The 24,343-nt window shown below is 38.1% G+C and overlaps 1 protein-coding gene across 1 annotated transcript in view; it reads left to right on the forward strand.

The window, feature by feature from the left end:
- Positions 1-17,601, forward strand: part of PPP4R2 (protein phosphatase 4 regulatory subunit 2) — a 35,173-nt gene extending 17,572 nt beyond the window's left edge. The window contains exons 3-9 of the mRNA XM_060766341.2: positions 4,912-5,082; positions 6,796-6,889; positions 8,197-8,234; positions 11,027-11,101; positions 12,553-12,696; positions 13,279-13,550; positions 15,363-17,601. Coding sequence (XP_060622324.2) covers positions 4,912-5,082; positions 6,796-6,889; positions 8,197-8,234; positions 11,027-11,101; positions 12,553-12,696; positions 13,279-13,550; positions 15,363-15,676 — 1,108 coding nt within the window. The 3' untranslated portion in view covers positions 15,677-17,601. The remainder of the gene's footprint in view (positions 1-4,911; positions 5,083-6,795; positions 6,890-8,196; positions 8,235-11,026; positions 11,102-12,552; positions 12,697-13,278; positions 13,551-15,362) is intronic.
- The last annotated feature ends 6,742 nt before the right edge of the window (positions 17,602-24,343 follow it).

The raw sequence follows: 24,343 nt of genomic DNA on the forward strand, positions 1-24,343 counted from the left end.
AGACCAGGGTTTGATTCCCTGCTCAGTCATGGAAACCCACTAGGTGACCATGAGCAAGTCACACTCCCGTAGCCTCAGGGTAAGGCAGCATAATGCTCCTCTGAATAAATCTTGCCAAGAAAACTCTACAGCGATTTACCATAAGTTGGAAACGACTTGAAGGGACATAACAAGAACATTGTGCTTTTCAGGAGTGGTTTGCAGTTCTTAATTTGACAATTAACTGCCCTTGGACTTACAATTTAAAAACATACACGGAAAAGAGCATAGCAGTTGAGAGGGAATTACATTTCAGCATATATTGGCTACTCTTCTCTCCCTCTGTGGCCACAGGAGTGGCACTTGAGATGGAGGGAAGTCTTAATCAGCTATTGTGTCAAGGCATGTGTCAAGACCTATTCTATGGAACAGAAACAGGAGAGTGCTGTTGTATGAGTGAGCTTCCTGTGATGTTACAACATCGTCACAAATTCTGTATAGGTGTAATGTTTTATCAGATTTAAAAATACCCATAAGAATGAATATTTAGGTTTCATTCATTGTTTTTCTTCATTCTAAGAAGTGATTTAGGAACTGTATGAAACCACCTTAAAAACATATCCAATTATTAAAACTCAATCTGTACCTCAGTTGAGACTTCTGAATACAAACTTAGTACATGTCGCATTTGGCTTCAAGTATTTCCCCTTTTATTGATGTTTTTTGGAAATGCAAACGGCATATGACATAATCATGTTTTAGTCAAAAGGGTTAATATAAACTTACTGTACATTCACAAAATATTTACGGTTGACATATTTTAGGATCCATTTCTCAGTGTATATAGGGATCTTAAGATAATTGAACAATGGATGGTGAATATTGTCCTTTTGCTTTGGGGTAATTTAGCTACACGATTCAGGCTTCCTGCCAATTAGTTAAATGGAAAGTCACAGCTAATGTCGACCCTCCATATCCACAGATTCAACCAACCATAGCTTGAAAATATTCAAAGAAGCAAATATTGATTTTTGCCACTCTCCAAATATGCATGTAGGTATATTGCCCCACTATTTCACAGATCTGCATGCTCTCTCAGGCACCAGGGGTACCATTGTATTATTATGCCACTATATAATGAGATTTCCTGGGGGTCCTGGAACCAAATACCAAGGGCCCACTCTAAATAAGCATTCATAAATGTAAATGATGTTCCTATGATGATGATGATGATGATGATGATGATGATGAAAACATTTAGTTCTACAAAACATATAGGGGGGAAAAAGAAGCCACTCTTGGGCATGACCATGTCATACACTTGAAAGAGGCATTGTCTTCATTAGATCCCAAACATTTAGATGAGCTAACAACCTTTTCCCTTAAATATCATATTCTGTACACTAAAAAAAATATATTATTTTTGTTGAACCAATCAGAATTTTAAATCTAATGAGACACAAGATTTAGAATACAAGGTAATTTTCTATTTACTAACTTGCATAAAACATTTTTATTATTTATTGCATTCAGTTCTGAGTTCATTAACATATTTGCAGCCTTTCAGGAAGTATTTTTCAACTGTAGTTTTTGATTTTGATTTCTCTAAAGATGCAGTTAGTACAGTTGTTCTTAAATTGTTGAGAACAACACTTGGGTGGGACTTGATATTTGTTCAAGAGGAAGAAAGATGGAAGAGCAGGCTCCCCCGCCTTCTCCTTTGTTGCCTACTTCTTTTCCTTCTCCATCTCCTTCTCTCATTCTTTGAAAGCAATCAAGCTTCATGGTGCCAGCAGCAGCAACCAGGAAAGCTTGGTTAACTGTTGTTTGCACTAGGGATTCTAGGGTGGGGGGTAGGAGACAGAAGCCATTTTTCAGAAGGGCATTAGTGTTTTGGGTTTGGTGACTTTAGTGACCATACTGGCCACTTGGCACACAGCACAGCCACCTCATTTTGTGGCAGATTGGCAGTAGTGTTCTCTTGTGGTGGCCAAACCTTGTAAGGAGGGGAAGAGAGAAAAGGGGTGAAAAGAAGGCGGTTATTTTGTACACTTCTATCCCGCCCTTCTCCCCACAAGGGGGACTCAGGGCAGCCTTGTCGTTTCTGAGGCAGTAGGGCTTGCCTTACTGTGTCCCACTTTGATCTATGGGGACTGACAACAGCCTCCCATCTTATTAGATCACCTTGTTCCTGGCACTCCTCCTTCAGTACATCTCCACCAACTCTATGTGAGTGAAAGCAAAAAGGGTGAGGACCTATAGAGCATATGGGATTAGGAGGCAGTGTCACTGGAGCCACCAGGCGGAACTTTCCCAACAATGGCTCCCCTTACTCTGAAGCCTCCCCCACCATCCCTTCCACTGGGGTGAGTATAGGTAAGTTGATCAGACCAAAGCACAGGAGGGGTTTCTACCCTGAGGCAGCCCTGGGCCCAACAACAGAATGCCTTGCCTTCTGGTCTTTAAGGGTAGAGGGACACCCACAGCCAGGCTGAGTTTTGTAGGATTCAGGGCTCACTTGCCTCTTACCTAATTTTGTGCTAGTGACAAGGAGAGCAATTAAGGTACAAGCCAAGCACTGGAAAAGATGGAAGAAGGACACGTCATGAAAAGGAGGGTACAGATGAGCAGTTGGGGAGGATAGCAGGACAGTGTCCCCTCCATCTGCAAGTCTGTCCATGGGGAAAAGTTTGGAGGATAAGGAGAGGCCTCTTTACCAGCCCCCCTTGGCTTCGTGCTCCAAATCTGTAGTGGAGGAAGCCACCTGTTTTAGGAATGTGCTGAGAAGCAGCCCTGCAGCCCAATGGGATGCTTGGCAGTCCTGTTGCCAGCCAAGAGTGGTATGGAAACCACAGAGACGCTTGCCCCGGTTCATTCAAATAGTCACCCTATTTCTCCCGTATCCTGCTTTTTGCACCTTCTTCAGCAGCTATTTGGTTATTTCTGTCCATTCATTGTTCAGGAATAAAAGACGCCAGGTCCCACTGGGATGGAGCACACAAGGTGTTCTGGAAGTTTTGAACTGCAACTCCCATGTTCTCCCACCCATGGGTATGCTGACTGCTGGGAGATGCAGTGCATCAGCAGCCTGATTCTAACCAGTTCATACTTCTGCCTCGAAAGACTTAAACTGTGGACTTGAAATCTACTCAGGAGTGTCTGATCACCAGAGAAAATCTTGTCCGTTCAAAAGTAATCATCTTCCATGCATGGCCTGCTGTAAATCCATGAGAATGCCAGAAAGCAGCGCCCCTCCACAGTTGCACAGAATTTCCCATCACATCCTTTCCATTATTCCTCTCAATGCCCTTAGCTTTGGTTTTGCAATGGTCTTTCAGTCCTTGGGCATAAGAGAGCTGTGCAGGAGGGAAACTGACTTTGTGTAAGTGGATCTGTTGTTTTCATACATCAACAATAACTGACCACCATGAATATCTGAAAACCTGTTTAACCACACATTTGTTGTTGTTTATTTGTTCAGTCACTTCCGAATCTTCACCATACACAGCCATTTGAAAATTTAGGGCAATTTTTGCTTCTTTCTGAATTACATCCCATTGTATCCCACAACTGTACAAATATGCTTTATATCTGAGGGTTTTAACCTACAAAAACCATTCAGTCTTAAAATTGCTACCATACTCCCCCCCCCCCTTTATACTGCAAGAGACTAAAATGACCACCTCTTTGAAAACTGCCACTCCTGCAAATCTGAATTAGACACAGCAAATGGTGCAAGGAGAACTTTTGATCTCTCTTACTTCCCACACCAACTAGAGGTACAGTATGAAGAACTCTTTGTGTGTACACTAACCTGTTTGGAATAAGTACCTAATACAAGGATGTGATGCTTATGGGGCAAGAGCTATGTTGAGAGGTAAGTGGAGACCCTCTGGAACTGTGTTGAACCCCATGGCTGTGACCTGGTGATTACTACTCTAGAAGCTAGGCTTGATTAAACAGGAACAAAGAGCTTTGTATTGTTGGACACTGGCAGTCTTGTTTTTTAAAAAAATCTGTGTATACTTTTAAGTCTTGATTGGATACAGCAATAGATAGGAATGTGTGATGCTTTTGTACTTTCTTTGATAAGAAGGGTACTTTGTGATGGCACAATCACTTGAGCGGGCGTTATTACTTGTGATACTTGAAAATTGGCAGAAATTTAATTTGGACTGCGTTGGCCACAAGAGAGTAGCTTTTCTGTCACTTGTTTCTACAACTTCTGAATCAAGGAAGAATTGATTAGTTGTCTTCTGTGGCACTGATATTTGAAAACAGCGAGAAGTAACGAGGAAACAAAAGTAAGCAACAAAATAGTGCAGGAGTTGCCACAACTCGATCTCCAGCTGCTGAACCTACAATTTTTTTTTGAAAAAAATGTATGTATTTGTCAAACTAATTCAGATTATACTCAGTGCTGTAAAACATCAATCCTACCTTCTGCCTTTTCTTTCACGGACAGGCTAGTTGTGTTCTTCGACATGGCAATCATCTTTAATTAGAGTCCACTAGATCTATTCTGCCACCACTTTGGCAGCAATGGGAAATGTTTTCCTAGTCCTTCTTGGGATATAATGACTTATCTCAACTGCAAAAAAAAATGGGTGGTAGGCTAGAAGTTTGTTTGCCACTTTCTCCAGGACTGGTACTTCTGTACCCCTCCTCAGCAATTTTATTTGATCCTAGTTTTCATCAGCCAGAAATTACCCTGGTTTGTTAATGATTTAGGTTTGGTATTTTGACTCTGAGACATAATAAAATACACAATACAAAAGTTTGGATCTCTGTTTTTTCTTGCTTTCCTGCAGATTATTTTGAAGCTGACTATGCTGTGCTTGCTTTATTGCTTTAATATAAATGTGGCAAGCATGTGGTTTTTCATACATTGTTAAGCAAGCTCTGTGTTTCTTTTTTCTTTTTTCTTTTTAGGATTCCGTGGTCACAGTTCAAAGGCTATTTCATTTTCAAATTGGAGAAAGTGATGGATGACTTCAGAACTTCTGCTCCTGAGCCAAGAGGCCCTCCTAACCCCAATGTGGAGTATATTCCCTTTGAGGAGATGAAAGAACGTATTCTGAAAATAGTCACTGGCTTTAATGGGTATGCAATCTTACATCAAGTCCTACTTGTTGTTTGGAATGCATGATTTATTATTCTTAAGTTCATATTGTAGTAATTTTCTGCCATATGTGCAACAAAGTGAATCAGGACTATTAATAAATGTGTATTGGTAAAATTCAAATGCTGTAGGAAACTTTCGGAATTATCCTTGTACACAAATTACTTGTTTACCTCCTCTTAGCTCAGTTTGGAAAGAGTTGATGAGTTGTCACCCTTCAGAGATTGTGCTTTTTAATTTGCATGACAGCTTTTTAATTGCTTACTGGATGAATAAATTCCAAGTGACTATGATGTAAGAACAGAAGAGTTGAGATACTTATTTTACTGGAAGTTGTATTTTAAGTTGGAGGGCAATTTGTTTCTTCATTTCCAATGCAGTTAAAAATATGAATATGTCTGAAACAAATATATTCTTAGTTTTAGCGGTTTGATGGAAGTTGTAAAGACTTTTATAGTCCTTACAACATTGTGAGATAGTTCGGACATAATGCAGCCAGCCCTCCACATCTGTGAGTTTAACTTTTGTGATTTTGATTATTTATTGATTTTATTTTGTGTCAAAGGCACCACATAAATAAAAATGTTGTAAAGCAATGCTTTTGGGTTGACAAGATTGGCCTTTTACAAGAAATGTTGCCCAGGAGACAACCAACTGTATTTACTCAGGGTTCGAGGAGGCTTTTTCCTTGTTCAGTCTGGCTTCTCATTCACCCTTCACTTTTAGAAATGATACTTTACTACTGATTTTTTTTTTTTTTTTTGGCCATAATGGGACTTTGATTATAGAAACATAGATTAGCTTCATAGCAGAATTAAATTAAAAGTGAAAACATAACTTTTCAGCTTCCTGGCTGAACAAATCTAGAAACCCAAACTTCTTGGAGTATTGTTTTAAATGAAGTTTTACTTAATAAATTCTCCCATTTCACATTTTGATCAGTTATATGACAGATGCAGTATAGAACCTCGGTGTAAAATAGTTCTGTCCAAAGTGTTTTAAGTTACATTGGGCCTTCAAAATTATATTAAGATTGTCTCCATCACTACAAACATTTTAGCTATGGAATCAAGATGGTAGAATAGGTTTTAGAGTTCATACTAGACCTTCCTTCCAACCAAATTGCCCACCATATTTCCAATCAGCAAATTATGTGGTTCTTCAAATGTTGTGCTGCAGATCCCAGCAACCACAGCATAAGTCATTGGTGTGGATTAAACTCAAATAGCTCTATTCACTATTCACTTCAGTTCAAGTTTATTTTGATAGATAGATAGATAGATACACAGACAGACAGATGTTGACATGAAAATAATTTTTTATCGGACCATACCATGTTTTAATCTATGTTTTGTTAGATTTAGAAACTTTAGGTGTCCCCAAAAGCCTATTGAGTGGTGCAGGTGCTCAGTAGTTTGCTTCTCTGACCAACTACATGATAACTATTTTCTTTTGAAACTTTCTGAATTTCCTCCAACATCTTGGGGCATTTTGCAGTAAACTCATTTTGGTGTTACAGTTGTCTGTGATGCTATAGCACCATCTACTGTTTATTTAGTCTGTTACCTTTTGAGAGGTACTAAAGAGATGTGTCTAGTGACTTTGTAGTTACCGTACTCCTGCAAACTCACAAAACATTGCGTGAGACAGTTACATGCAAACTCTCATAATTCATTCATTGCATTTCCCTCCAGTATTCCCTTTACTATTCAGCGACTTTGTGAACTGCTGACTGATCCAAGGAGGAACTACACAGGAACAGACAAATTTCTTAGAGGAGTTGAAAAGGTAATGTCCATCTCCTGGTTAAATTTTTGCTTTACTTAAAATTCTTTGAGTCAGTTGTTAACTTAGGATGACCCCATTAATGTCCTAAGTTTTTCTTAGTCAAGGACTACTCAGAGGTGGTTTTGCTAGTTCCTATCTCTGAAATGTAACCAACAGTTCCTATTCTTCATTGGTGACTCTCCATCCAAGTCTTAACCAGAGCAAACTGTTAAACTTCCATGAATCAGCAGGATCTAAAGTGTTTAAGATAACTAGTCCTCAATTAACAATGTGCTTTCACAGGTTACATATATTGATAATTAAAATCTCAAATATTTGTTACATTCTATAAGTTGGTATTACACCATGGAACAAATAACAGCTTTTAATAAACAAAACAAGTAAATTGTGGTTTCATGTTATTACTAGCAAATTTTTCATTCTCTTGATTGTGAAATGAGGGGGAGCTGCTTCTACTTCTTCCTGCAACTGTATTGACAAAATCTACAATTTAAATTGTTTAAAAATGAATAGATAAATGTTCTGAAGTAAATAAACATTTTAGAGCCATTGTAAAATAGTCATTGCAGCCATATATATATTGAGCAGAGATTTAGACAATTCAAAATTTATTTTTATTCTTTCATGTTCTTCTATTTAACCATTCCCATGTGGCACAGAGGAAGTGAATACATGTCCTGACATGACCGTGTTTGATAGCAGTGGCTTTTCAGCAACAGTTTGTGAAAATGTAATAGGGGAGAAAACCCAAATTTGCATGTGAAATGACAGCTGTTCATATGTTCTGTCAGGTGGGATGGTATTACTTCCACAATGCTGTGTATGTACATTGGGTTTAATTTTTTTTCATGGGACAACACAAAAAAGGCAAGTGTTGTGGATTGAACAGAGGAAATAGTGTAATTTCAGATTCACTTTATGTAGTACATAGACATTATGTTGTATAGAGTGAGGTCCCCTTTCTTTTCTCCAGCTGTTTCCATCAGGGAAGCTTATGGGTCTTGAAGGCTGTATGTAACATGCACTAATAACCGATAGTACAAGACTGTGTCAGAAGATGATTTTGTTAACTGATTTCAAGTAACTAACCACCATTTAGCTGCAGGAACTTGAAAGTTTCTGCATTCTGGGGTTTAGACACTTTCCCAGTGCTACCAAAGTATTTTTATAAGGAATTTGTTACCAAAAGATGCTGGTTAGGACCCTATCCATGGCCAAGAGGACAGTTCGAGGAAACTGATGCTTGTGTTGCAGAAGACACATTTTAATCTATATATTATTTTGTTCTCTTTTCATGTGTTTTAAAGAACGTTATGGTTGTCAGTTGCGTGTATCCATCTTCAGAGTAAGTACAACTTTTGCTTTTCTTAATTGTCCAACCAAAGCTCAGGGGAATTTTCTTTATAATGTTAGTAATGTCCTATGTTCAAAACTGATAAACAATCATGTTCTCACTAGAACTGCTTACTGTGTAAGAAAATGGCCCTGCTGGCATATAATATGGGATCTACCATAACAGTAATTGGATATTGATTTATAACAAACATGGCTGCATGCTTGATTAGTTTAAAATTAATATTTTAGGTAGTTACTTTTGACAGGATGCCGCCTCAGATCAGTTTTGAAACAGTTTGATGGGAAGATTAAGATCAGATCGAAACCACATGAGCAAACAAACTGCAACTTGTGATACTAAGTAATAAAAAACAGCTAGCTAGTAACCTGTAAGAGGCTTCTAGCTGGATTTTGGCAGAATAATTTTCCCATTTCTCAGGGTTTTAATAGACAGGGACAATAACTTTCCAGCACATTTAGCTGCTAAAAAAGAGTTAACATCAAATTGCATGGAAATCAGAGATAGGTGGAGTTACATGTGTACCTTTTGACCTGCCTATTACACCCAAATCTCACCTGAACATTTTCTTCTTGTATTCTGTTGAAACCCAACCAACATGTGGCTAGCCAATGAGAACTTGACTGGATAGCTATGAAACACCCTGTCACCTTTCACAGTAAAGGAGTGATCATGAAAGTGGAAGAGTGCTTTGTTTTTCAGCAAACTTTACAGAGGTGCTGCTGCTCTTTATTTAGTTCATAAAACTAATTGACAATTGCAGAGTTGGGTTAAAATGCTGACGTGAAACCGGAAGAACCTAATAAGAACTAGGATGTTTTGGTTACATCAAACTTAAAAGTAGAATCCTTTTACACTACATAGTTAATTTAAGTGTAATGGCAACACAGTATGAAATCCTGGACTCTGTAGTTCAGTAAGGCACTAGAGCTCTCTGGCTGAGAATTCTATATGCCACTCTCTACATTAGAAATGCCAAGATTCCACAAGATGTTGCTATGGCAATTAAAGTGGAATCATAGCATTTCTAATGTAGAGCGGCATTCAGCCAGAGAGCTGTAGTGCTTTACTGAACTACAGAGTCCAGGATGTCATAGTGTGTTGCCATGACACTTAAATTGAAATTTAGCACTATGCATGTGGGTAATATAAAAGGTCCTCTAGCATGACATTTGAGAGTCTTGGAAATCTAGAACGACTATAAAACAGTACACATTTTATAAGATTATATGTGATAGCAAAGGAAAACTGGAACAGTATTTGCGGAGCCAAGAAGAACTGAATGTTCTTAAAAAGATCAGGAAACCTAAAAAAGGAAATACCTTGAATTGCAAATGAAAAAAGTGTTTAAAGCTTCACTTCACTTCACTTTATTTCTTAATTAGTCGCTCTCCACCAAGGTGCTCCAAGCGACTTACAATTTAAAATAGCATTTATACAATATAAAAACATTCAACATAAAAACATACAACAGTGACTAAGCTGTGATTCTCTGTTGGATAGTATCACATTGCATAATTTTGTGCACATGGAGATTGGTTTCATTTTATACATGCGTTGTTATGACAGTTTTGCCCTGTGATAGATGAGGAGAGGTTAATCTCTTGATAATCTGATGATCTTATTGTATGCAATTCCCCCAAAGAAGTGGTGCAGCATAATTAAAATAAACCCACTGATGTTTGAAGTCTCTGACTTAAATACACATATAATACTTTCCTTATATTTAGAAGAACAACTGTGAGTAAACCCCCCAAAATATGTTAGTGAATGAAAGATAGCAGGGTGCAAATTTTATTTAATGTAGTTCATTAATTCTAAGACACCATTGATTGTAAGATACACATCAATTTCAGTACCAACAACAGAAAAAAACATCAACTTTGTTTAAGTATATAAAAAAGCACCAGTGATTCTAAGATGCATCATTTTTAGAGATGTTTATATAGGGAAAAAGTGCATCTTAAAATTGAAGAAATACAGTAGTTCCCCCTTCTCCATGCAGCCCATTGCTACCCTGAAAATTTGATCCAGAGGAAGTGGAGCAAATTAAAAGTGGTGTTCTTGAAAGATTAATTAGTCAATTAATTCACCAGATTAGTGAGTTTGTTGAGTATGGCACTGTAGAGGTTTGGGCTTCATTACCTCACATATAAAATATGCAAAGTCCATTATTGTCCACTTTTATTTGTTTGTGTGTATTTCATTAAAGCCCTGTACATAATGACAAAGAAAAAACTGTGTGGCTACTTAAAACTCTTTTTTTTGTTGAAGTACAACATTTGCAGCAATGTGGAAGAAACTGCTTAGTCAATATAGTGTCTCATTTTGCACATGAACATCATGCCAGGAGGAGCTGCTTACATATTTGAATGGAGAAGACCCTACCCTTGTTTCCTATTTGCAAGACCTAATTGATCCCATAACACTGGAAAATTGGGAGAAGCAGAAGCAAAACATGATAGTTGGTTTTAAAATAGTATGTTGTGTTGCACAATAGAAGTGCAGTTTTGTTTCTGGATTGTTGTATATTTCCATGTTTAAACATATGGTGGGTTTTGTTCATAAGGGCAGAGAGTAGATGATGGTCTTACAAAAATCATTACTCTAATAGAGAAAGAATACTTGTATTTTCCTGCATGGCAAGAGGTTGGACTGGGTGGCCTTTGTGATCTTTTCCAACTCTATGATTCTACTTAGTAGGATTCTTCAAGTCTGGACATTTTAAAATAAAAGTTAAAAATAATATGGCAGAAATCTTACAATAATTTTATTTCTTGTAGGAAAAATAATTCCAACAGTTTAAACAGAATGAATGGTGTAATGTTTCCTGGAAACTCACCAGGTTATTCTGAGAGGTAAGAGAAGAGTATGCTTAAACACAGTATGGTTGCTGTGGAAAATGTAAGATGATGGCTATAACATTTGTGTTCCTAAATCTTTTTAACATTTGGCATTTAAATTCAATTTCAAAAACTTTGGATAAGTTCATTTTTTGTTGTGAAAAGATAACCTCTGTGGAGAGTGAGGCGTATGTGTTATTTTTGGCGTTCGTGAAGAAATAGTTTACCTGTGTTTTCAGGTACATCAAGACTAGAATATGCACATAGCGAAATTTATCCTATGTATATATATGCTTTTTTTTAGGCATTTAAAAGGGTCCCTCCCTCTGGAGTACCCCCCCCCCTTTTTTTTCCTTCTTCTGAAAAGTTACTGAAGCTCTCTGCCCAGGTGTGCTGGCAGAATCTGAAAAACATCTGGCTATATTGCTGTTGCCAGATGCAGAATGATGACATCATTGCTGAAATCCATCACAGTCCTCCAGGGATCTTAGTGCTGCTTTAATCATTTCATGTCTGCCTGTGAGGAGGCAAGTTGGAGCATAGATTGACTGTGCCTGATGGCTTTTCTGGCTTTTGCAGTAGGTTGGGGGTGGGGGCATATGGCTCAGCTTAGTGTAAGTCTGCAGGTGGGTATTTGGTCATCTTTCAGGGGTGCTTTTATTGTACCTTTCCTACATGGCAGGAGGTTGGACAGGATGACCTGTGTGGTCTCTTCCAACTCTATGATTAATATATGTACTCATGTATAAGTTGAGGACAAGCTTCTGAGCCAAATTATGAATTTAGATATGACCAGTGGATAAATTGAGGATTGTGAAGAAGGGAAATTGCAAGAACTGCCTTGAGGAACCAACTGTCCCTGGTCACCACTGCTGTTTCCCCACCCAGGCATTCACAAAGGCCGGAAGTGGTGCCACAGAAAAGAGAGTAGAGGGTCTTGGTGCTTTTTTAAGGTTCTTCCAAGACAGAGCAAACTCTCGCCTTTCGGAGAAGGGAATGGTTCATTTCAAAAGAAGAATACAGTAATCACATTGGCCCAGGTTTCTGGGATTGATTTTTTGTCTAAAATTTTGTCTAAAAGTGTACAGGGTACATTAAAGGGATTTTGGGTTTTAGCCAATGTATTATTATTTTTCCATTTTGTTAGGTTACAAATAATATAAAACAATCTCTTTTGAAGAATAATGTGTTGAGCAATAATTGAATTCTTACTAGCTTTGGACTGAGGTCCTAAATTCTTCTGTCATGACAGTGTCACTTAAATACATTGGAAGTTGCTTTTGACTAGCTCTGCTTAGGATATTACTGTCAGATTCTCTTTACTTTAGGAAATCATCTTAGTCAGCTCCATCAAGTAGGAATGGAGTAATAATCCTTATTTCAATATCCCATCAAATAAAAGATCCATTGAAAATCTGACACTCAAAATTGGATTAATCAAATGTAATATTCTCTTGTCTTTGCAGATCCAATATTAATGGCCCTGGAACTCCACGGCCCATAAATCGACCAAAAGTTTCTTTATCGCCTCCTATGACAACCAACGGTTTACCAGACAGTCCAGAAAATAAAGAGTCAGGACTCTCTCAAGCAGAGGAAAAAATTAGCAGGTTTGTATGAGACGTGTATAACAATTGGTTTGTTTGTTTGTTAGTTTCACAACAGCTTTTTTATTTTTTGGTAATGTATACTCCACCTGTAGCTAGAGAGAGCTACTTTAACAAGCCTTTACTCTGGAAAACAGAGTATACTCTGATAGATGCACAGATTTCATTGGTCATCTTTCTATTTTGGTAGATTGACCTGTTCCAGAAAAAAAATATTACTGACGGATACTGGGTTGTTGTTTATACATTGTCTGTCCCAATGTGATCTAATTGTCTAAAATACAAAATAAATGTGTAGTACTAAGAAGAACTAATAACCTTGGCTACTGAGGATCCTGTGTAATGTAAATAGTGACAGAGCTGTCCTGTTACTGGTGGAGCCTGATCCATCTATCTGTGAATAAAGCCAAAATTCAAATCAGTTCTACATCACATTTTCCCTTCCATTTGCTACAAGATTTATTGCTCTCAAATTTAATAAACACAATATAGAAGAAATGTCTATTGCTCAGCACTGTGACAGTGTGCTTGTGGTCTCTTCATGTGAATATGAATTTTCATACCAGTGCCATTTTTCTATTCCAGCGAATCTCCAGCATCTGAGCCTGAAAGAGTCCAAAGCAGCCCGGTAAAAAACAAACACTCTGAAGAAGATCCAACAGAAAATGAAGGACACGAGGTGAAAAGACTCAAATTTGACAAAGAGGAGGAAGCTGAAGAAACGCCCGATCAGAGTAGTAGTTCCAGTGAAACTTGTACAGCAATGGTAGAAGAGACTGACACAACCTCCACATCTCAGGACAAAGAAAAAGAAAATATTTGTGAGAGGCAGCATTGTAAAGAGGAAGAGGAGGAAGGTATATGGCTGATTGACTGTCAGTTATTTGAGTCCCTGGTTTGCTTCTCTGATTATGTGCTGTGAATACAGATTAGCTGTAAATGTCCTTCCATGGCCATTGAAATCAGCTAATCCTCTACTTTCTATTTCCCTTGCTTTTTGTCTTTAGGCCAGTGAGAATATAAGCTCTCACTAAGGCTGCTGTACTTGAAGATAAATCTTCTCTGTTGATTCCTGTATTTAATGACATAAGCCACACACTACTTTGTTATGTACTTTCCATTGAACTAATAAGCAGGAAGGAACCATAAGAAAAGAACTTAAATGTTGGTGTTGTTAATAAATATTTGCATGCATAATAATAATATATAATATGATACAAACTAATGGTCCTGTACTGGTCTAAATGACTGAAGGCAGTGAAAGTCGGGGAATAACTTTTTTTTTCGTATCAGGAGTGACTTGAGAAAACTGCAAGTCGCTTCTGGTGTGAGAGAATTGGCCGTCTGCAAGGACGTTGCCCAGGGGATGCCCGGATGTTTTGATGTTTTATCATGCTTGTGGGAGGCTTCTCTTGTGTCCCCACATGAGGAGCTGGAGCTGATAGAGGGAGCTCATCCGCGCTCTCCCCGGATTCAAACCTGCGACCTGTCGGTCTTCAGTTCTGCTGGCACAGGTGTTTAACTCACTGCGCCACCGGGGACTCCGGGGAATAACTAATTTCATATTAATTACTCCATATGAAGGTATATTTTGTTGTTTCACACAGTCTGCACCGAATCTAATGATCTAAGTTGCACCCACAACCAAAGCTAGCTCAATTCAAGTCAGAATTTGAAGGTTGGTTTTTGTTTGGTAGACTAATGTTGTGAATACATGTCTCTATATAGGAGTATAAGCTTGAATTAAACTGTGCAGTCTGTCATGCCTTTCCCTCCTTCAGTCTGTTGAGGGGATATAGACTGCACCTTGTCTTTGCTGATCCTTAAAATGGCATCAGGCCTGGTCTTATTGTTAGGTAGACAGAAGAGGACTAATCCAGATTAGGACTTCTTGAACTTCTTTGTTTTGTGACCCCTTTTTGCCCAATAAATTTTATGTGATCTTGAAGTATATAAGTATATAAAATAGGTATATAAATCAAAACTTTTTTGAATGTCGGATGATTAAATCCGTGGACACGGAGGACCAATTATACCCAGCAATAACAATTAGGGCATGCCAAACTTCCAAAGTACATAACAATCAAAGCCCTTAAGTAAAATACAGTGGCCCTCAGTATCTGCTGGGGTTTGGTTCCAGGACCCACCGTGGATACCAAAACCCATGGATGCTCAGATCCCATGATATACAAGGGTGTAGAAAAATGTCCCTCGCAGAAAATGGCGATTTAAGGTGCCCTTGAGTCATTTCTTGTCCTTGTGGCTGCCAATAAAAGGGGATAGGGGAAGCTGCAGCCCAGTGACATCTGGAAAGTTACAGGTTGCACACATGAGAAAAAGCCTAAAGATTTACATCATTGAGGGGCAGAGCAAGACTGCAGTTTGAATTTTCTTGCTTGTCCTTGCATCTCCAGCCTGACATGTGTCTATTTAATACTAAATGTCTCCTGTGTAGCAGAGAAAATCAAAAGGACTATATGTAAGCAGGTAATATGTATGGGCAGGAAAACACTAACTTGTGTCTACTGACTAAGTGCAGAACTGCCAGGCATCTAATTTGCTGTGGGAAAAGCGGTAATATAAGGAACTATATAGCTATCGATATAGGTCTTGGGAGAGCTCTATCTTATTTTAAGTATCTGTATTTAACTCTAAATCCAATCTTGCAGAATCCCTCATGACACCGAGAGAAACTGTTCCAGAGAGAAAAGAACAAGAGAAAGACAGTGAATCCTTAACTGTGAAAGAAAATCTTTCCGAGGAGAATAATCAGATGGAGGAATCTGACCAGACTCAAGCAGAGAAGGATTTGCCTTCTGAAGAAAGTGAAAACAGTGGGTCTGTCAGCAGCAGAGCCAGCTGCAGCGACACAGAAGAATTGGGCTCTTACGTCAGCGAAACCCCAGAAACGGCATCGGAGACCCCCATGGAAAACTGCGACGAAGCCACAGAAGCTCCAGAAGAACCTATGGAACAAGACTAATAATTTAAATATACTTAGAGGCAGTATTTTCCATAAGGCTCTGGTTTTACACTGTATAAATAATAATTTTATGTAATAAAAGTGGACCTTTAGTTTTACAAGAAAAGCAGGCTGTAAATTGAACTTCTCAGTACGTGAAATCCTGAAGGAGTTGTCCTTGTTACTGTGAAATACCGACACCTTCAGGTCCTGCTTGCCGCTGAAATTTCACTATGGTCAAATCAGTGGTCTGTGTATAGTCTTTTTTATTTAGAATTAAAAGTTTTTAAACTGGAAGGTAATTATAATTTTGACAAACCTTTTGGAGATTACCACGCTTAATTATTTCCTGCCTTCATTTTCCCTGCTGCTATTTGTAGCTTTTTTCTGGTTTTGGTTACAGTTTCAACATTTAATGTCTGAATTACAAGGTTTCTTTTTGGTTTCCGGGTTTTCAATAGACTGCATTGTGAGCTTTGAAAAGGCACACTATTGACATACGATACTTGAAAACATGCAAATCGAAAGAAAGCTTATGCTTGCACTCTGAGACTTAAAGCTTTATTATTATTTTTCCTAATGGAAACAGCTGTATTCATTTACACAAGGCAACATTTTCTCCTCTGAATAAACCAAATAAAATTTGGCCCGCATCACATCCTGAAGATCCAAACCCTGTTGAAAGTACCAGATTAAATACATTCCAAAAAATCTGTTCTAACGACACGCTTTTGTACATTTCTGAGGTGTCTGAATGAAAGGTTTTTCATGTTATTCCTGAGATAATGTTTTTATGGTGAGAACAGACTTCAAAACAATAATTTCAGCATTTTTAAAAGAAAGATATGTTCGCATATCTGACAGAAACATTTCTCCGAACAGATTCAATGTTTGGCTTTGGATCATAGTTTCAGAGTCAGCAGATGAGATTGGCATGAGACGCTGCTGCATTACACACCATAGTTATGTACTTGGGTTGCAGGCTAGCAGTTGTTAGTGTGCATAGGAACTACCAGTCTTTGTACATCCTTTTGAAAAATGAACTAACTACTTTTTGAACGCGCTCCTTTTGACAGCCAGTGTTAATTCTTTTCCAAAACCAGCTCAAAGCACAACTGCTGCTTTCAGTTCTTCACATTCATATTTTTTCAGATATGGACATGTAAAGATGTCACGATCCCAATCACCTGGTCACATTTCCTGGCTGCCAAATTTATACCTGTTTCTTCAGACTGTACCTTTTTGATATTTAGAATTTTTAAATTTCTGTAAAGTAGATTTTTTTGTAGATTGTAAAGAGTGCTCACTGCCATTGTGAAACGGTATATAATTGTATAATTCGTGTGTAAACTGGATGCTTGGGCTTTCAATACAGTATTCATATAAAGCAATAAATATTAATGTTATCAAATGTTTGAGTACATGTTAATCAAAACACAACAGAAATCCCTCTTTTTAGAGGTGAGGCTGCATACCTTGAAGTAAGAAAATATCCACCAAAATGCATGTCAACGATTCTTGTACTGCATGGTGTTTCACTTTGGAGAAAGGTGGCTTTTGAATTCAGTTTGTATTCCAGAATAATTTGACTGGGTTTGTACCTCTGTGAGGTGACATCAAACCATGCTATCTTTCAGGTTCAAAGCAGGCAAATAGGTGCTTAGGAGAGATCCTGTTATTCTACATACAAAGGAAAAAAAATCAGTTGTTCTCAGATATAGGAGAGTTGGGTGTGTACAGTAAGCATTTGGGGGCAGCACTAAAACCAAAACAAATTAGAAAAAAAATTCAAGACAATAACACTTGTTCCCTTTCCCCTCCTTTCCCCCCTCTTCTTTTCCTTCAGGGATATTTGCCAATGAGAACAAATTTTTAAGTTCCAAGCTTTCTGACATTTTCTTTAGAATGTTTGTGGAATTATTGTTAATAAACCTATTCTTTAAGCAGTTGTGATCTTTTGACATGTTTATTTTGACAAAATCAAGTAAAACCTGATTTCCTTCTTCTCTTGAACAATGCCTTTTTAAATTGTCAATTTATTTACCTAAAGGCACCAGGAAGCTGAAAAATGATCTTGCTGTGCTTAACTCTACAGAAGCCCTGCTGGATCCTGTGGGACTTAGTTCACGGTCAGTTAGCTAAAGGTAGCAGCCTAAGTCTAGTACAACAGTATGAGTTAAATGGTGGCTTTTGTGGTCACTAATTTCAGTGAAGTTTTTTTTTTTTGGTGTCAGGAGCGATTCGAGAAACTGCAAGCCCCTGGAGCGTAATGGGTTAAACTCTTGTGCTGGAAGGGCTGAAGACTGACAGATTGGAGGTTCAAATTTGGGGAGAGCATGGACGAGCTCTCTCTGTCAGCTCCAGCTCCCCATGTGGGAACATGAGAGAAACCTCCTACAAGGATGGTAAAACATCAAAGCATCCAGGTGTCCTCTGGGCAACTTCCTTGTGGACGGCCAATTCTCGCACACCAGAAGTGAAAATTTCAGTGAATAATACAGTGCCTGTTTTTATTGGGGGCATCACTATAGGAAACTGGTTTTGTAGGCACAATTCAGTAGCTGGCACTATCAGCCAATTTTTGTTATCACTTGTTCTCCAGTTGAAAGTTATGAGCAGAAAATGATGAGGATTGTATGGCTTTGGGATGGTTGCTGCAGGCATCGCTGTCCTACTGCATAAGGAAGACATTACCCTGGCACAAAGAGAGTTTTGAATACTGACTACTTGCAGAATGGTGCCTTTATGTAAGCAAACAATTCTATTCAAATCAACAGGTCTTGCTTCGAGGTAAATGTTTATCTGGAACCTAAATTGTTTCCTAATTGCTATATTTATGGCTTGGATATGGCTGTGTTCAGTGCTACTTAAAAAGAAATCTAATCACAGTGCATAGTCTTGAGGCACTGCCAGGTTGTAAGGCAATTGCCTTGCATCAACACATGAAAGAAATTACTTGTTTCATCCAGAGATGACCATATAATCTACTATGTATATACTATGCATATGTATGAGAAGACAGGTAGTAACTTACACCCAAACACTTCAAATTTTACAGTCAAAATTAGGCCTGTCAACATTTATGAGCCGAGTTTAGTCCTAAGGAATAAACATTGGCTACCATCTTGTAAATGAATGCTGAAGATATATCCACACTACAACTTGATTTCTTTTATGGTTAACAGCTTATATTCCTTTTACCCCATCGCTTTTTCTCATGCTTTAGATACACAATTTGTTTTATTATGTTTTGATTTAATCTAGAATATGATTCAGTTAATTTCTATTTGCCATTGGGGTCCTAAGAAGAGGAATAATTTAAAATTACGTTTCAAAATAGAGGTTTAAAATAGTCATATGAAAATTCTATGTTTCCTGAACGAGCTTTTTAACATGCCTTTCATTCTTCATGGTTTCTGTATTTTCACGGGCATTTTCATTTGAGTAGAATATCTTGAATTCTGAAAGTTTGGAAGGAGAGTGGCTGACCTTCAGGAGAGGTGTCTGCTGTACAGGGAAGCCTTAGATTCAAACAAATATCCTGCTTGCAGGTGAGTAAATATTTTCCTTATTTAATCAGAAAAGAAAGCTTGAATCCTGTAGTGAATTGAAACAACTGTGTGAAGTATGTGTTTTGTAATGTTTATTTGGCTGGTGAAACCCTTTTTGACCAGTAAAAACAAGTAAAAGGAGTCGGTGTGGTGTACTGAGTTTTGAAGTATTTTGGGAGACCAGGGTTTGAATTCCTGCTCAATCATGGATTTCCTTGACACTCAGAGGAAGGGAATTGCAAAGACCTGACCCTGCCAAAAAAGGGATTGAGTTACCATAAAATGAAGCCATTTAAAGGCACATAACCACAAATTAAGATGGAATGAAGTCCTGAGAGACTTGCCAGTAATACTAAAGATTGCTTTCTAGCCATCTTTGGAGACAAATGAAACTTGTGCTACATAATGTACTCCATCTCCTCAAAAATACTCAGGGCGGATTACATATGGCACAAAGTGCCTAAAATAGAACAAAATAAATATACAATACAATAAAGTAAAAAAAAATATAGAGCATATAAAAATTACAATTTAAAACTTAGAACAATGTCCAATAGCCTATTGTGATAACTACTGTAAGATGTGGCCAGTCTGTAAACAAGACAAGGGAATGGGAATGGGATAGTGCAAATTGTAGCTAAGGAACAAGGACGTGATGAAGTACAGTGCTGTGCGGATACATAATATGCACATCAATGTATTTATGGAACACTACGTTACATCTAATGCCTAGTACTGTTTTGTGCCACAACATTTAATTGTTGCATCTCCATGATCACACTTATTTAAATTGAAATGAGATCTGTATTAACATTGAATTGTTTACATATCTTCTATAAGAAGGCCACTTCACGATTCTTTTTTTTTTCAGTTTCAGTATATTGTTCCTGTAGAGATGTGTTTATTATAAATTGTTATTTATAATGTGTTTAAACTGTATTTATAATGTTTATTATAAAGTGTTATCTATAATGTGTTTGAATCTGTATTTATGGTTTACATTAGTTGCTATGGCCTAACTGTAAGAGATAGGTTGCCATGGTAACAAGGCCTCAGAGAAGGTGGGCTGAGTTTAAGGAATAAAAGGTTTGAAAGCGACAGTTAATATTCAGTCCGGTGGATGAGACCCGGGGAAGAGGTTCAGAGTCAGTTAAGGCTCTGGGTTGTGAAGCTGTGAGAATTCAGTTAGTTCTTAGGATTTGTGAATATTTCTTCAGCAAGAGAGCTGAAGGTGTTACCTTGTTAGATTGCTTAGGTTAAAAGAATCTAACAGAAGGGGTTTTAAGGATCGCCATTAAGGAAAGACTGGTGATCAGTGGTTTGATCCGAGTATAGGACAAACAGTGTGGAATATTCACAATAGGGAACTCTGAAGTAATAAAAGCACTTCACTAAAGAAGGAGTTTATAGAATTGTAACATCAGAAGCTTGAATGTATCTCAAACCAGCCATTTTGTAACATCAAGCCTTGTGCCAAGTTCAAATTCTCAAAACTGCAACAATTACGTTCTGTTAACAATAAAACTTGTTCTCTTTGTATTTCAAACCTGTCTCCTCCATTGCTTTTATGCTTGGTGAATTCCACACTACCAACGTCACCTCACAACACAACTAAGGATAAACAGAGACATAAACCAGCGTCTCTAAACATATTGGTGGCAGCTTAATTGATATCTAAAAGAAGGTTCCTTACAAATATGGTTGGCATCAAAGAAAATTAGTACTTCCTCACATTCAGTAGAAATAGTACTTCTTTACATAATTTGGTGCCAGCAGCTGGGAGGCTTCGTTACATTATTGGTGGCATCTAGTGGGATTAGCGTTTCAGAGATTTAAACGCTTCTTCACATATTTTTGGTGGCAGACGACGGGATTCGTGTAACAACTAATCGAGTGCCTTAAGTTTAATTTAGGAATAAGTTGTGAGGTAAAAGTTGTTGAAAACATGGCTACCAGGCGGCAGAGAAAGCTGGCTGAGGAAAGAGAGGGAGATCAAGAAGAAAGTTCGGGCTCTGAGGCAGAAATGGAGCCAGTGCCTATGTCAGAAATGGCTTTAAAATACAAATTAGAGATGAAACGATTGGAGATGGAGAGAGAGGCTAAACAAAGAGAATTTGAAGAAAAACAAAGAGAGAGAATTGGAGATGGAAAGAGAGGCGAAACAAAGAGAATTGGAAGAAAAACAAAGGGAAAGAGAATTTGAAGAGAGACAAAGAGAGAGAGAATTGGAACGGGAGTTAGAATTGAAGAGAATGGAGTTTGAGCTAGAAAAGCAAAGATTAGCTTTATCTCAAACATCCAGTGATGTCCAGGAAGGGAGATCTGGAGGGGATACCCCAGATTTAATGAAGAAATTCCCAAAATTTACAAAAGGAGATGACCCAGAGAAATTCCTTGTATCTTTTGAGAGATGTTGTCGGGATTTTGGGTTGGCTAAAGACAAATGGATGATATACCTAAGGCCTCAGATAAGTGAGAAGCTTTTACAGATATATGGACAGATGCCTGAGGAGTCTTGTAGAGACTATGATCTGTTTAAGAAACAGGTTCAACAGGAATATAGATTGACTCCTGAATATTATAGATTTAAGTTCAGGACGTTGAAGAAAGATAAAACACAAAGTTTTGCTCAGGTGGCCTCTAGATTGTCTCAACTGTTCGATAGTTGGATAAAGACGTCTGAGGTAGAAGATTATCAACAGCTGAGGGAACTTTTGAAGCTGGAACAATTTTTCCAATTAGTTCCTTATGAAATTCGTTGGGTGATTCAAGATCGCAAACCATCCACGATTGTAGAGGCAGCGGGTATGGCAGATCAAATAACAACCTTGAAAGAAGGATTTAAAAGGGAAGATCTGCCAGGGGACAAAAGAACAGACAGGCAGCCATTTTATCCACAACAAACGCGCCCACAGCATGAAAAGGGCTCTGACATAGAAAACACCATCTATAGGAGGCAGAGTGTAATAAGGCCAACTGCTCCTGAGGTAAAACGACGGTGCTATCAATGTGGAAAATTGGATCATATAAAATATCAATGTCCTCTGTTAAGGAATGAGAAAACAACCCTCTTTATAAATAAAATGAAAGAAACACCAAAGGCAGAACCGGATACTGTTGCAAAGGAGAGTTCAGGCTCAGAGCCTCAAGAGAAACAATGTTTGTTCATCCTGTCAGGCAGCCCATCTAAGGATTACTTAGAAACCATTTATATTGATAACAAAGACAGGAAAGGACTTAGAGATACAGGTTCCGAAATATGCATAGTGCACCCCGAAATAATACCTCAGAGATTTCAGCAGCCAACCTCTGAAGTAAGATTAAAAGGCTTAGGTCCTGCGATTCCGACAGCAGTCGTGACTTTGCCAATAGAATATGAAGGATGGAAGGGTGTGTGGGATTTTGCAGTCAGTCCTGACATACCATACCAATGTTTAATTGGAAATGATTTGGCTGAGGAGATTAAATACTGTAAGATGGCGTGTGGGGAGAAAAAATGTAACAACAAAAGCCCTGAACAGAAAGCCCTGTGTTTTGCCATCCAACAAGATGGGGATGAGAGCCCAGAAGCCAGTGCTACAGTTGCTGAGCTTGTTAAGAAGACGGGAGGAGTTGAGGAGATTCGGCAGGAACAGAGAGCCGATGAATCTCTGAAACCTCTATTTGCTTTAGCTCAAAACCCCACAATATTGGCAGAAGAACAACCCTATAGATTTATTGCTGAAGACGGTGTTCCAAATATAAAGTCAGAAGTGTACAGCCAGAAGAGACCATGCAAACGAGGAACAAGCCCTGAAGCAGAGCCGATTCCAGTGGCTGATTATTTGAGAGCCAGTGAAGAGAGTATAGAAACAATAGGTCTGGAAAGACAAGTGATAAACTCTGAGGAGAAAGAGGAATCCTTGACCTTAAAAGATGTATTTCCTTCAGCTCCACATAAAGAAATTACCTCAGCCGAACTTTTTGACAAAGACAATAAAATAAAAGTAAAAGAGAAAGCTAAAGGAAAACAAACTCTGGATGTGACAGTAGGAGCTGATGCGAGTTCAGAATATCCAGGGGTCTTCTGTGAAACAAAGATCCATACATCTGAAGAGAAAGTGAACAGAAAAAGAAGATTTGGCCATGTGTCGGAAGAGAGATCTCCTTTATCCTTGAACGGAGAGGAAGGAGAGAGTGGAGGCCGAGCTGATGGACTGACAGGAGAGCTGATGTACGCAGACTATATTGGTGGTGATAAAAAGAAAAAGCTGCAATTTCTAGCTTTAGAAGTTTGTCCAGATAGCAGTGATGAGCTTGCCATGAAGAAGGACAATATTCGTGTTCGTTCTCCTAATGACAGTGAATTCTCTTCAGTGCCAAGAAAAGATGCTAGAGGAATTCCAGATTATTCACTACAACCTGATGCTTCATGGAAGCAAGCCATTGTTCAAGCCCTGAAATTCGATGGAAACAGAACTGTTCCTGATAATTGGAAGGTCAGATTAAAAGAAGAAATCCCAGCAACAAAAAAAAAAAAAGAGGAGAAAAGACTTGCAGACATCGTGTGAGGAAGAAAACCATATCTCCAGGTAATCGAAAAGACATCAAGAGACAAAAGAAGAAACCTAAAAAGAAGAAACGAAGAAGTGAAAAAAAAGAAGCTAAAAGATCATCATAAAGAGACATTGCTGTGGACAGTTGGTCCAGTACAACCGAGGTTGTGTTTAAACCATGGGACATTGGACACTAAGACATCTATGTCAATGATCAAATGTGGGAGTTTAACTATTGTGTGGGCTATTAACAAATTGGGACCATATGTATGGAGGAAAGTTGTGGTATGGTATATAGATAAATGTCTTACAAATTGACCAGACTAGGTAGAAGGTCAATTATATATGTTAATGAGATAGAAACACATTTGGACAAGGATATTTGATGTTGATATGGAGAATTGAATAGATAGAAGATGATCACAGATAGATCTAAATTATATAAAGGTAATGTAAGTATAATATAGTATAGTGTAATATTTTAAAAAAATTGGTATACTGTTTTATTATAGACTTATAAAATATATGATGTTATTACAGTGGTGAACTGTATATGTTTCATACCATAGATATAAGATATAATCCCATTATAATAAAGTGTG

Source organism: Anolis sagrei, chromosome 2 (genome assembly GCF_037176765.1).
Source record: "Anolis sagrei isolate rAnoSag1 chromosome 2, rAnoSag1.mat, whole genome shotgun sequence".
NCBI lineage: Eukaryota > Metazoa > Chordata > Lepidosauria > Squamata > Dactyloidae > Anolis > Anolis sagrei.